Below are 15,380 nucleotides of genomic sequence, written 5' to 3'. Positions count from 1 at the left end.
ATCCCCTCTCCTCATGCAGCCCGAAACAGTGGTCTCTAGCCTCTTCAGCAGTTCCAGACTTTCCCCCGGACTCCCTCCCGGCTAGCTGTGGTGCAGTAGCCCCCTTCAAACTGTGTTCACGCAGCCAACCCCAGTCCTCTCCCTGGGATCCGACCTCCGAAGCCTGAGCCTCAGCTCCCAGCCCCGCCTGCCCCAGCGGGTGAGCAGACAAACCTCTCAGGCTGGTGAGTGCTGGTCAGCGCCGATCCTCTGGGCGGGAATCTCTCCACTTTGCCTTTCACACTCCTGTGGCTGCGCTCTCCTCCGTGGCTCTGAAGCTTCCCCCCTGCCACACCCCGTCTCTGCCAGTGAAGGGGCTTCCTAGTGTGTGGAATCTTTTCCTCCTTCACAGCTCCCTTCCATAGGTGCAGGTCCCATCCATATTCTTTTGTCTCTGTTTTTTCTTTTTTCTTTGGCCCTACCCAGTTTCTTGCCTTTTGGGAAGTCTGATGTCTTCTGCCAGCGTTCAGTAGGTGTTCTGTAGGAGTTGTTCCACATGTAGATGTATTTCTGATGTATTTGTGGGGAGGAAGGTGATCTCCGTCTTACTCTTCCACCATCTTGAAGGCCTCTCATGTCTTGGAAAGTTTTAATGTCAGGGTGGAGCACTGAAGTGTAAGGGCAAACCCCACAATGAATGTTTTGAAAATTCTTTCCAACTTTCATTTATTTTCCAGTCACATTTTAGATTTCTTTCCATCTCACATGAGTTTATAATCATCATTTTTAATTAGGGAATAGTTGCAATGCTACTCATCTTTATCTCTGTGTATTTGCTATGTTGGATCCTTTGTGCATCTTGTCTACGAATTTGCATTTACAGGCATATGGCTCTCAGTGACATTCCTGGTGCCAAGTGTTATTGATTCAGATTGGGGTCTTCAAATGGATTTAATCTATATAAACTGTTGTAAAAACTTACTTTTTTGAGTTGGGTTAGATATAGCAGGTTGCCCATATTCATGAGGCATGAGATGAATAGTGTTCCTGCAAGTTGCATTAATCTTCATTTTCACTACACTATCCTGGCAAGCCTAGGGAAGTCACAACTATAAGGAGTGGCAGAAGCAACTCTATGGTATATATATTTCTAAACCAGCTCTCTCTTTAGGAGGCCTTTAGAGAAGTGCATATTCTGTTTGTAAAGTAACATGGTATTCAAGTCTATTCATAGAAGCTCCCCACTTCAGTCTTAGGGTCTCCTGTCTTAAATTCAAAACCTGAGGCACCTGGCATTTAAAATAGCTTGTAACTACAACCTGACATTTCAGATAAGAAAATACCTGTGTTAAAAAGCAAGACAAAAGAAAAACATAAAGACCACTATTTTAGGCCTATTCAGCATTCAGTATACAGTTAACTTAGAAAACAAATCATTGCTTATATTTTGGATATTCAATCATATATCAATACATGACCATTTGTGTAATTGTTTATATTTCAACATATTCAGACTAAATCCATCCTTGATCATATTTCTAGATAAATTTATATTATTTTCCAAAATTACTCCAATATTGTGATATTTGATGTCATAAAAGTGTACTATCTGGCAGCAGAATTTGGTTATTAGAAACTACTTTTATAAAATCTACAATTAATATTAGAATATGGGAAAAGCAAGAAAAATATTATGAGCAGATGCCTAGTAAATGACTATTTTCTACATAATATTTATTTGGTTAATTTTTTATTGTTTTATATATACAGTTGGATAGAAGTATTTCATCACAAGCATTTCTATTTTTTTCCTGTTCTAATTAATAAGTGAAGTCATTTTCTAAAAATTTTCCCTTTTGGCTTTTATATACCTTTTTTGTAACTGTAACCAATTTTGGCTAGACAATGTCTGCAGTACCCATATTGACATATGAGCTATAATTTTTTAGCCCCCTGGCTGGCCAAATTGCAATTATCACTTTATGTAGTCTATTGTTGATTCACTGGGAACTGTTTTAGAGAATTATTGGTTAAAATCCTGGAGTCCCTTGGCAACTTTGCTGTTCTTACCTGAACTAGCTGTGGAAGATATTCCAGTAGTTCATCATTCAAGAGGTTGTCTAACTGTTGAACTGCAACTTTACGGATTTCTTGATCTGGAAAACTAATACAAAGTAAATATATCTATTAAGCTGTTAACAGTATAAAATAATGCATGAGAAATATCAAGAAAACAGAGAATTAATTTCACCTCCAATGCATTAGATAAATAATCTCACAATCAATTAAGTTGTTCATTAGCACCAAATAATCATTCTTTTTTCATAGTCTGTACTCTCCTATGAACTGCAGTAGAAAGTTGTTTTGACTTTCAGATCCCTGCCAGCTTTCCTGCCTATAAAATGTGGACTATAGAATATAAAAGATATTTTCTAAAATATATGAAAATTTTTGCTTATTATTTAGCCATATATTTAAGTAAATTATTACCAGCTGGAGACCTGATGGCATATATGATTAAAAATGAGATATGGTATATTTAAATGAGTTTTGGCCAGATGATAATGAAAACCAGAAATCTAAAGTATCTTACAATAAATAAGCACAAATAACTTAATACAGCTAAATCTTACTAGACTGTTAAGTTCCTGAGGGTAACTATGCCTTACTCATTTTTGGACTGCAAATGCCTGTTGTAAGATTTAGCACCAATCAGACACAATAAAAGTTTGTTACTGAACTAAATTTAGTTAGCATTTGAAACCCTGTAGTCGCTCTTCATATTGGCAGGTTGCTCATCTGTGGGTACATAGGGTTGACTGTACTACACCATTTTAAGTAAGGGACTTAAGCTTCTGCGTTTTGGTATCTGCAGAGGTCCTGGAACTAATCTCCTGAGGATACTGAGGGACGACTGTGCTCCTCCGATGGGCTCCTCTGATTGCCATTCTCTTGCTCCATCAGTAGAAGTAGATTCAATTATCTCTAGCTCCTGGGAAGTGCCGAGATACAACTTTGACACCATACTTAGTATGTAGATTAGTAGATATAACAAGGGTATTGATAAGACCAATTAATTTTAAACAAGTCTTAAAAATTAGTATGTATAATTTAAAACTTGAAGGAAACTTTTTATAGTAATTCACTTAAAAACAAAGACATGAATGAACAAAGTCCCCAAATCCTTTTGTATGGGAACAAACAAAATGCTTTTCAACCAGTCAGGTGAGAGCTCTAAAGACTGGCTCTCAATACTGTGGAGGTCAGAAAACTTTAAAGTCTCCAAGGCCCAGTCTCTTTTCAACATGTCAGGTTACTGAAGGGTGAAATGAATACTATGCAGCTACAGTGTAAAGGAAAAAATGGCATTACTCAGTATCTCCCAACTGTCCTTGATAGCAGTTTGAAATGCACTGCTTAAACAGGTTACATATTTTTTTCTTCATTTAAACTGAGCATTTTAATTGCAACAAGAATTTCACTTCCAAGGTTAGTCATCCAAAACCCTTATTTCTGACCTGCAAATACTTTTCCAATAATTTTCTCCCTTTGAACATTCAAGCAATAAGATCTAGTGAGAATGTAGTCCAGGCACATCTCAAGAAGTACCGCTAAGGTCAGAAGATCTTAGCATAGCATTAAGCACAGATGGAGAGTAGAAACAGTGTAATAAAAATGCAAAGCTGGAAGAAGGTCAGCTTGTTTTAGCACACTAAGACTTTATTTTCCCCTAATGAAATGTGATTGACTAACTTATTATTCTCAATTATTAAACCATTTGTCTGTGGCTTGTAGATGTCAAGGTCAGTTTGAGGACAGTTTGAAGTCTTAGAGGGAATAGTTAGTTGGTATATTTTGTTGCCTAAGTGATGACTTAGGTCTGATACTAGTCATCTATGCTTTCCTGTGTGCCTATTTTATCTTATTGGTGTTAATGACAAGAAGGAAAAATAGAAAACAAACATCACAACAAAACAAAAACCTTTGGTGAACATTATACTGGTAATTATGTATTTATTTCCAAACACTAGAAGGTAAACATTCTGAAAGTAGAAAAATTCTGCCTGTTTCATTCATATATGTGTCTGCATTGCCTCTAGATAGGTGGACACTCTCCACATATTTGAGAAATGTCTAAACTGAATTAATTATCATTCCACCTAAAACATCTCTACTATCAGACTTCTGTCTTGCAGTCTGTGTTATCACCTTTCTCCAGTCATGTAGGTCTTAAATTTTAATGGTTATATTTTCTCCCTCTTTGCCCTCTTCATTTAATTTTTCCCCCTTTCCATCTGGTGAAATTCTATTCATCCTTGAAGTCAAAGCTCAAGCATCAATTTACCAGTGAAGCTGTCCCAGCCACTTTCTAGCCCCCTGTTGAGTTCATCACACCCTTCTCTATGGGATTCTATACACATGGTTGAGGATAGGCTCAATCATTTATATCCCTAGTTCAAGCATAACTGAATGCATTTGTGGAATTCCTAGTAGTCTCTTTTCTTTATATTTCATCAGTTGCCAAGTTCTGTTGATTTTTCTATCCCAATGGCTCTAGCATCTACACTTGTTTCAATTTCTTCTGCAACTGTCTATGCTAGGCCATAATTATCTCATGCTGGTATTAGCATTTTTCATAGCAATACCTTATAAAATTTCCTGAATTATTTTGTAACTTCATTTCTCATAAACCATTAAATGGTTTTCTGTTTTCAAAGGATCTCTCAGGCCCATACTATTCATTTAAATATTCAAGGCTGGCTGAACACTCCAGATCTTTCTACTACTGTAATACTGAATAAACTGCTCTGGCTCATTGTATGTTATTTTTATTTTGAAAATGCTATGCTCATTCTCACCTTTGTGAGCACTGTAACCTCTGCTTGGAATACCCTCCCTTCTCTTCTTAAAGTCTTAGTCCTCCTTCAAAATGTGGATCAAATCCCCTTGAAGGCCACTATGCCAATCTTTAGCAATCACTTCTCTGAACTCCAAGGGCCTTGAGTGGTTAAATCCACTGGGCAATTAGGATATGCTACTGTGTATTAGGATTTATCATTTTATATATATGTATCTTCATTCCTCAGCTAGTGAATATATAAACTGAAGATAAACATTGTTCTATCTCCTTTTTTTTATTTCTAGAATTTAGCACCATGCTCCATACATGTTGAGTGATTAATAAAAATGCATTGGCCGTGAAGATAATAATGAAGAAAATCATACTATGGAGCCCATCTTATTTCTTGTGCTCTGAGATAATTTACATTGGTAGCAATAGGCTTAATTCCACAAACACCACTCATACAAATTCCAGATTTTTTTTTCCTCTCAAACAGTAAGAGAAAAACAAATCTGAAGGTAATGGAAAAGAAGGGTTTATTTTCTCTTTTTTCAGCCTCCTCAGGAATAGGAGAACAAAAATCTAGTAATATTTGTATAGTATAGTCCAAAAGGAAAATTATATATTGTATTAACATGTGCAAATGCTGGGAAGAATGTTTTTGCATCTTCATAGAAAGGAATGTCTCTTTTTATTCATTACTGTTGCTTGAAGTTCAGGAAGAAATTGGAAGAGAAATTGCCAAGAAATGAACCACAAGACATATTGAGATGTGGCTAAGACCTAACGACATTAAAACATATCCAAATATAACTTGAATTTGACTATTTTAGGAAGAGTTGGCCACATTAAAAGAGACGCTGGCAGTGTTGGTGAAGTTCCTGGGAAATGGGCTCTTTCATATATTGCTGGCAATATACGGGAACATGTATTTAAAAAGAATCTTTAAAATGTGCTTACTCCTGGATCTAGCAATTCTACTTTGGGAATTTTTCCTAAGAAAATAATCAAAGGTGTGTGTGAGGATATATGTATGCAAACAAAATTGGAAATAATATAAATATCTAAAAATAAGCAGTTAAGTTAAATGTGCTATGACCATATGATAAAATACATGCTGTCATTAAAATATTAAAATAAGATTTAATAATAGAATATTTTGAAAAAATTGTGCAATTTGTGCAGTATAATACCATTTAGAAAAATGCGTGCATTTTTCCATATGCTTAACAAGAAAGATGGAAAAGGAAGGATCAAAATATGAATACCAAATTTCTGGATGGAAATGTCATGGATGACTTTAGTTTTCTTTTTTATGCTTAGGTTTTCAAGTTTTCTATATGAAAGTTCTATTGGTTACTAAAAAAGTAATAATTTTCAAAGCAAGTCTCATTCAATTAACTATGAAAATATATTAATAATTGCAAATATATTACCACTAGAAAAAAGATCCAAATCACATGTCCTTTTAAGAGTGCACATTGTTGAGTAAAAGAACAAGCCTCATATCTTGTAGTTGATTGAGAATAACATGATAGGCCCAAATAGGGATCTGTGCCTCTGGAGAATTTATGCTTAATACCTTTTCAGGGCCATGAACTTAGCCACAGATCAATGGACAAACATGTTCCACAAATCCTGGCATTCCTTTCCTGTGATGTTGTCTGAAACTATTTAATCTTTGGGGATATAGTTGTTGGCATTTCATGCTCAGTAACTCGCTCCTCAATGAGGTGAGGGCTACCCACATTAGTTCTCTGACTGTGGTGTGATATTTACACACTGAAATGTCATATGTATCAGAAGAACGCAACCTATTTTGAATTTTCAACAAGCTAGGTTGTTGTACTTTCCAATGACCTGATTTGCTTGAAAAATAAGTATAATTTTTACTGATAATAAACCAGAGCCACTCTCTAGTGACCCTGCTAACCTTGGGATGACTAATTACTGTAGGCATGGACATAACACCTTGAGTCTGGGGAATAAACGAAAGTCCCGTTAGAAGATTCATCAGGCTTATGTCAATTAGGTCCTTGTTTATATTTATAAGAAACTTCCTTATAATCAATAAGAAAATAATTTAAAATGTAATAAATGGAGATCTATCTGTTTTGAGGTATTAAAAGGATACAAGATCAGTAAAATTCCATTACTTGTTGGGGAGGAGATTATGTAAGGTGAAACAAATTTTCATTTATTATGAAATTTTAAAAAATTAGGCATAAGAAGAGTCCAGTGAAATAATCACTTATTTAAGGTTATTCATAATTTTTTAAATGTCCATTTAAGTAACTTTACGCTATCTAATTTAGTTTCCCAAGCATCTCTGAATAGAGGAGCAAAAAAACAATTGTGGTCAAAAGCAAAAACATCAAGACTGGCTTACTATTCAGTTTTCTATGAGTTTCGTGAGCAGTGATTCTATATATTCAGGGTTTAGTTACTTCCGAATTGAGCTAACAATTGCATCCCTGGGATTTCTAAAAGGACAACATACCATAGCTAAGGTAAATATAACTGTGTATGGTAATTGTTAAGGAATTACCTAAAAATAGCTTACTGTCCAATGAGGACATTTAGACACAAAGAAAAAATAATCCTTGAAGACTGACTGTAAAAGTTGATAGAAAGAATCTAAGACGTGGCAAAAACCCTCAAAATGTGAAAAATTAAGTAAAATTAAAACAACTTCAAGATAAACATTTTTCAAAGAAACTTCAGTGAAATATCAACTCTATATTTTGCCAACAATGTAGGGTAAACACAAAGTTTAAAGTCAAGCAGAGAAATAAGTTGGAATTGAACCTTTACATGGGCAGGAAAGGAAGAGTACCAAGTATTTAGGTAATTTTTTGGCTCAAGGTAGAAGCAGAAACTGACCAGTGGTTAGAATCTGCTGTACAATAAAAATTCTACAATTTATTTTTTGGTATCCGGACCCTTTTACACTCTTAAAAATTATGGAAGATTCCAAAGAGTTTTTGTTTATGTGAGTTATGTCTATCAACAATAACCAATTAGAAATAAAACCAGGACATTTAAGAAATATTTACCAATTCATTTTATATGACATTAATAAACCCATTACTGGCTAAGATGAACACTATGTTTCTATGAAATATGTCTATATTTTCACAAAGAAAAAATTTAGTGAGAAGAATGATCCTGTTTAACATTTTTGTCTCTAATGTCTGGCTTAATGGAAGACAGCTGAATTCTCTATCTGCTTCAGTGTTAACTTTGTTGCAATATCGCATGTCATGTAGTCTATGGAAAATCCCACCCTACACTCATGAGTGAATGAGTGTGACAAAGAGAAATGACATCTTAGAATTATTATGGAAATAATTTCGATGTGTGACATCGCTGTAAACATCCTTAGGACTATAGACATCACTTTGAAAACTTTGGATATACAACATAGTTTTGGCATGTGTTATTGTAGTGGGGCCATAAGTCAAGGAATCGGCACTTGTGCCCTGTTTCTAAGACAGCAGCACATCAACCTATGTCTTCCCTGAATGAATAATTGGCTTTGCAGTCATCTGACTTGGTAATTGTCATTCCCCCTCTTTTCCCTCAAACATTTATAATTTCTCTCATCTCAGAGGCCTATAGGAATATCACAAAGGATTCAGACAAGCTTCAACAGGACCAGTGGAATTGTGAGGTGAAATTTCAACAGAAAAATACATCTTTCAATTTTTTCCATTTGACTTGTTATTTTGTCATTTCTACTTTTTTCTTATTTTCTTTCTTTTTCTCTTTTGTTCTTCTTTTTCTAGTTTGAAAAATGATATAGGGTCAATACCTTACTCAAAGAACTTTTGAAGTGATGGGTGAAAGCCAAATGCAATGTAACAAATGACCTTTAAAAAAGCAGCTTGGAGTAAACTGAAAAGCAAAGAAATCTGAGGTCAAATTTAAGTGTAACAGAAATGTCAGACTTCTGAAAACACACTAAGAATTCACGCATAATGCCATGAGGCTATTCACAGTTAAAAGCCCCAATGTCAGGTTAGAATTAGAAAACCATCAGAAGTACAGAACAGTTTTTCCAACAGGTTTTGAGTCTGATGACACACTCAGCATCAACTTGGAAGAAAAATGTCAATATGAATATCTTTGCTATTTTCAAAAAACAATCAGATGTGACAGAAGAAATTTTTTTCTGGGAAAAATGGTGAATAAGGCTTCTTTAAGATGATCGTCAACTTCTATCTATTGAATAACTCATGTTCCTTCAAAAATTTTCACATGATTACAAAACATTAGAATTCAAGGAAACTTGGAGACCTGGTTCAACCTCCTGATTGTACAGATGAAGAAACTGAAACTCAGAGAGTTTGAGCTGTTTTCCTAAGGTCACTAATGGTGACACTGCAACTAGACTCCAAATATCCAGAATACTAGGCCAGTTTTTCTAGCAAGGCCTTCTAATTTTTTGACTAGATATTATCATATATGCTTATATGATACACACAAGACTAATTTGGGTGTATTTTAAATTTTATTTCATTCTAAATGGATCAAAGAGACATATAATAGTGAGCAGTGTAATTTGTCTGTTTGGATCGGGGCATTGGTCTAGTCATGAACCAAAAGGAATAAGAATGAATCATAGGCCCAAAGGGACATAGGAACTGTACAGACATTTCCTGATGGATAGTCTATGGACTTATGCATGGATATTGAGAATTAACTATATAGTCATGGTATTAATTAAAATTATTATTTAAAATTAAAGAGTAGTTATTGCTTTTGTTCCTTTTTATGAATGCATTTTGATTTTACTTATAGACAAGCTTAGAAAGGTCCTATTTTAAGCAAGTGGTGTATTGAAAGCACAATGGAGAGATTTTGTGTTTGGATGCATTAGACGTTACATACAAAAGCAGCATCATGTTAAGAAAAAACATAGGGATTTTGAATCTAAATATAAAGGTTCTTCTTATCTTATGCCCTCTCTCTCTAAACAAATTTATCTGCACCCTTGACTTAATTCACATTCTTCTCTGGATGATTTCCAGATCAGGGTCTCTAGCTTAGATATCTTTGTTGAACCACAACCAGTCATCTCAAGCACACCTCAAAGCCAACATACAAACCCTGAACTGCAGTGTTCTTGTTCTTCTATAGTCTGTTTGTCACCCAGCGTGCCCCATCTTAGGGAATGCTTCTATTATCCTCCTACTTACATAAGACAGAAACCTAAAAAGTAATCCTTGATACCCCTCTTTTTCACTACTCCTCCCCATTCAATCCTGTCATTTTTACTTCTAAATGTTCTGATTCTCTTCATTTTATTATGTCACCACCACCACCTTCTAAGGCTGACTTGCCATTCTCTGACACCTGGACTACTTCTATAGCTCCCTATCTCATCTTCTGTCATCTACTTTTGCTTCCCTCACCAAATCCATGCTTCACTCAGAAACCAGAGGAATCTTTGAAAGATGAAGATCAATTCAAAATATTCTCTCACTGAAAATCATTTATGGCCTTCCTGTTGCTATCAGAATAAAGACCAAGTTGCTTAACATGGTTCTGTTTAGAAGACCTTAACATGATCTTCTAGTTCCATCTGAACATATCTGTTCATCTTATATCACACACTCCTTCCCTGGATTCCAGGCACACTGGCTCTCTTCCTGTTTCTTAAACACAGTTTCCGCATTTCATAGATTCCCTCTTCCCAGGAAGCTCTTCTCTTACTCTCCTTTTTCACCAATTCATTCCCACTCATCTTTGATCTGAAATCAAACATAACTTCCTCAGGGAAGAATTTTCCCACTCTGGAGAAAAGATTTGGGTCCTTTATGTTATCATGGAACCATGTGCTTTTCACTCAGAGCTGTTATAACACCTGTTATTTTACATTTACAATTTGGTAGTGGCCTATTTCTCCCCACCTCCAGTAGACTACAACTCCATAAAGGCAAGATTATGTATCTTTTTGCTTAATATGCTTGCTTCAGGGCCAAGCATAAGTAGGCCATCAATAAGTACCTATTGAGTGAATGAATAGACAAATTGGGTTTCAATTTCTTCAACTGTAAAATGGGGATCAGTAAAATGGAATTTGTAGATGTTGGTAACAATATTAAAGAGATTGTTTTATAGGCCGAATCACATAACATACTGTAAAAGAGCTTAATAAGTAAGCTATAAGTCATTATTCCATTGTCAAATATTTATTAAGTTGCTAACTTTTAACATATACATTTTGACAAGTGAATTTAAGCTTACTGAAGCTTACTATAAATGAAATTGTTCCCATGAATTTATTGATATTTACAATGTGGCACTGAAAAAAATCTGAAAACTCTGAACTCTCTTAAAAGTATAGTTATGGGGCTTCCCTGGTGGCGCAGTGGTTGAGAGTCCACCTGCCTATGCAGGGGACATGGGTTCGTGCCCCGGTCTGGGAAGATCTCACGTGCTGCGGAGCAGCTGCGCCCATGAGCCATGGCCGCTAAGCCTGCACGTCCGGAGCCTGTGCTCCGCAACGGGAGAGACCACGAAAGTGAGAGGCCTGCGTATCGCAAAAAGAAAAAAAAAAAAAAAAGTATAGTTATGATGAAGAGGATAATGACAATAAGAATGACTGGCAGCATGTACTGAAAGCTCTCATAAGTACTTTATCCTGCAAGGTACATGATGCTTATTACTCCCAAAACTTGTCCAAGGTCATTCAAGTAATAAGTGGCAGAGACAGATATGTTTGATTTCAAAGCTTATATTACCAATCATGAAATATGGAAGCAACTCCAGAAACTCTTCAAAAGTACACAAAGGCAAGATACATATCTTTGGGTTTATGCACGTCTATATTTTTCAGTTTTAGTATATCACCCTGACTCTCCCTTCATGGAGAATACTGAAACTTTCACATTTTTCTCTTCCATATCCATAGTTATCTAAAATCATATTCATATTTTTCCTTCCCTCCCAACTGAGAGGAACAAGTTACTCTCTTCCTCTCCTTGATAAAATTCCCATTTGCATTTTTGGTCCAGGTTGTTGGCTGTCGGTGCCATCTCATTTTGTCAGTTCACCCATCCCTGTTTTCTGATCTTCCCTTCATGCATCTTTCATCTCAGTTTTTAAACATGCTTGAAGCTCTTTTATTTCAACAAACATATGAACCCCAAACATCAAAATCATTTTCTTACCTCCTCCAACTTTAGTGATCTTCTTGCCTTTACTAGTAATCCTATTCCAAGAGGCACAATTTATTTTTCTCCATTTCCTCTTCAAGGCCTTGAAGTATGGCATCCAACTTCACTACCCAAATCTGCTCTTTCTTCTATAATTCTTGTCTTGGTTAATGATGTAATTATTTATCATTTACCCAAATCAGAAAGCTCCAAGTCTTCCTTATTTCCTCTCTCTTTTTCACTTTCCTCTGAAATGTTTCTCAGATCTGTTCTGTAAATTTCTACTGATGCCTTGATCAGGCCCAGACTATTTTTCAAGTAGACTATTTCAATACTTGCATCTATCTAATATCTTTGCTCTTATTCTATTCTTTTTTCAGTCCACCCTTCACAATAATTCACAGAATTATCCCTGTATAAAATAAATCTGATTGTATGACTCCCATTCTTAAAATTCCATGGGCTGCTGTAAAGTTAGTTCCTAGTAATTACCTGACTCATGAGGCCCCAAACGACCTAAACTGAACCACTCTTTTCAACCTTGTCTCCCAGTACAATTCCCTTCTAATATTATATTAAATTACTATTCTCTGAACCTCCATAACTGTGACCATGCTAGTCTTTCTTCCTGGAATGCCATTTTCTCTTTTCTCCGTTCAGGAAATTCCTATGAATGTTTCAAGTCAGAATTTAATTGCTTTGTGAAACTTTTCTTACTTTCCTTGAGAGAATTTGCCTCTCTCTTCCTTGGGGGCATACAGCACTTAATACTTTGATTATAGTATAGAGTATATTGTGTGATCTTCAGTTTGAATCTTTCCCTCTAAACTGTTTAGAGACAGTCATTATGACCTATTCGGCTTCTTTGATTCATTGCATGCCAATTTCCATGTACACATATTTTTGCTCAATAAATAAACAGAAAGGATACACCATCATCCATCACTTGATTACTTAGTCAGATGTGGAAGTTATAACTGTCTACCTTTTCCATATTCTACTCTGCCTGCTTACAATGCTAGTTAAGAATGGCTTTATCATACATTAATTAATCTCTACAATAAAGAATATAGTGGTTTGGTGCAAACATTTTTGTGGAACATTTTTCCAAGGAAACTGATTTTGAAAGCTAAGGCACTGCCTATTAAGTATTGCTCTTTTTCCTGCAAAACAATAATTTCACATCATGTAGGATGGCAAGTTCTGGTACCTTGTCAAATTTTTATTTAAGCTTCTGATGTAATCCTCTGATGCCAATTTAGAGTTACTATTTTTAAATGAATACCTCCCTTGAACTGCCTTCTAATTCCTTGGGTAATTTCTGCTTATTATTAGCAGTTGAATAGTTGCACCTGTGCACCAGGGTTCAAGAAAACAGCAACCATCTGCCAAGAACTACAGACCTTAGCCCTTGGTCTCTGGTATTCTGACAGTACTGCCTTCTCTAATGGAAGTATCAGTACCTGGTGAACACACTGCTAACACTCAGTCATGGAAATATTAACACCCTATGGCCCACACGAGCTAAATCAAATCTCAACATGTCTCTGGCTAAAAATAAGCCAAAAGGAGGTGGTGAACCTTCAAACAGGATTAAGTAATCAACAATAGCAAAAATTTTCCAAGCTAGAAATGGAGCACACCAGTTCTCAGGAGGTTAAGCCATTGAAAAAATAAGACTATTCAAAGGAGAAAAAATACAGACCTCTGAAGAACTCACCCTGACAACTCACTTAACAAGCATAAACTGTTTGTTCTCAGAGAAGTCAGCTTTTGAATTTAAAGAAGTTGAAAGGTTCATTTCTGGAAACAGCTTGTCCTCAAGTTTTTTAATAGTTCAGTTAAACTGAGAGTGGGAGTCATAGGATAAGTACAATGGAAATACTCCAACCTTTTCAGTGACCTGTTTTGATGCATGATAAGGAACTGTTCAATGTGCAAATAAATCCAGTTTCTACTAAGTTCCCTGAATGACGCTTAATAAACAGTTCTCTACTTTGAAACCAGTCCCTATAACCTCTAAAAATCTGGTTATTCAGAAAAAAAGCAATTACACAGTGAAGTAGAAACATCCAAGCATAAGACAGTAAGTACTGCTATTTACTATAATCAAACTACTTTAGGATAGTTTTATTTACATATTTAGTATGTAAACAAATAGTATGTATTTATGTAGGAAGGCTGTAAGTCATAGTGTTAAGACTGCAAGCTCCAAATCTCTGGATTTAACTCTAGCTCCTTAACTTACTAATATCAGTTGGGCAACTTAACCCCAGTAAGCCTCAGTTTCCTCAATGGTAAAATTGGAATAATAATAGTATTTGCCTTAAGGTTATTGTAGATAATAAAACAAGGTCGTATTAAGGAGCACTAAGTAAAAATCTGATCTTTATATTTAAAACATTAAGTGAATCAAATAGATGTTCAGCATCTCTTTAAGTAGAGAAGGCTCCTATAAACAGAATTATGCTTAGTTATCAGAAATTAGAATACTGAAGTCCATCTAGTGAATCCTCTTATTTTATAAGCAAGAAAACTAATCAGTATTACAGGCTTCATTCTGACAAAGATTTTTGTAAGAAATATTACATGAACTTAACAAAAAATATTAGTTAACACATTTAAATGTCTTTAAAATAGACCAAGGTACATTTTAATAAAACAATAATAAGTTACCCCCCCTCAAAAAAAACCACCAGTTAATGCTTTAGAAACTTTAGAAAGTTGTCCTGTAAGAAAATTATGCTTTAGAGATATAGTCATAGTTTTTACCTTTACAACTACTCTTTAAATATTTTAAATAGTTTTATAGAGATATAAATACCGTACAATTCACTCAGAGTGTACAATGTAATGATTTTTAGCATGTTTCTAGAGTTGTGGAACCATATCACAAAAAGAAACCTCATATCCATTGGCACTCATACCCTATTTTCCCTCTCCTCTAGCCCTAGGTGATCTCTAATCTACTTTCTGTCTCTATCCATTTGCCTATTCTGGGCATCTCATATATGGATCATACAATATGTGGTCTTTTGTGACTAGCTTCTTTTGCTTAGCATGTTTTCAAGGTTCATTCATGTTGTAACATATATTAATATTTGTTCTTTCTTATTGTTGAATACTGCTACATTGCATGGATAGACCACATTTTATCTATCCATTCATTAGCTGATGGCCATTTGAGTTGTTTCTACTTTTTGGCTATTATAAATAATGCTGGTCTGAACATTCATGTAGGAGTTTTTGAGTGAACCTGCTTTTTATTTATCTTGAGTATTAACTAGGAGTGGAATTGTTGGGTCATATGGTAACTTGATGTTTAATATTTAACAAACTGACAAATTGTTTTCCAAAGTGGCTGCCCCATTTTACATTCCCTTGAGCAATATATG

At 35.2% G+C, this 15,380-nt stretch overlaps 1 protein-coding gene across 4 annotated transcripts in view; it reads right to left on the bottom strand.

Annotated features, from left to right (window-relative positions):
- Nucleotides 1-15,380, bottom strand: part of PIK3C2G (phosphatidylinositol-4-phosphate 3-kinase catalytic subunit type 2 gamma) — a gene marked incomplete at its 5' end in the record, with an annotated part of 329,467 nt that overhangs the window by 214,853 nt on the left and 99,234 nt on the right. For all 4 annotated transcript variants that reach the window (XM_082666092.1, XM_082666091.1, XM_082666093.1 and 1 more), the window contains one exon: nt 2,050-2,143. In XM_082666092.1, the coding sequence (XP_082522218.1) occupies nt 2,050-2,143 (94 nt within the window). The remainder of the gene's footprint in view (nt 1-2,049; nt 2,144-15,380) is intronic.

Source organism: Grampus griseus (genome assembly GCF_964374135.1).
Source record: "Grampus griseus genome assembly, chromosome: 11".
In the NCBI taxonomy this organism is placed as follows: Eukaryota; Metazoa; Chordata; class Mammalia; order Artiodactyla; family Delphinidae; genus Grampus; species Grampus griseus.
The sequence above is the reverse complement of the archived record's forward strand: the minus strand, read 5'-3'. Positions and strand labels throughout refer to the sequence as shown.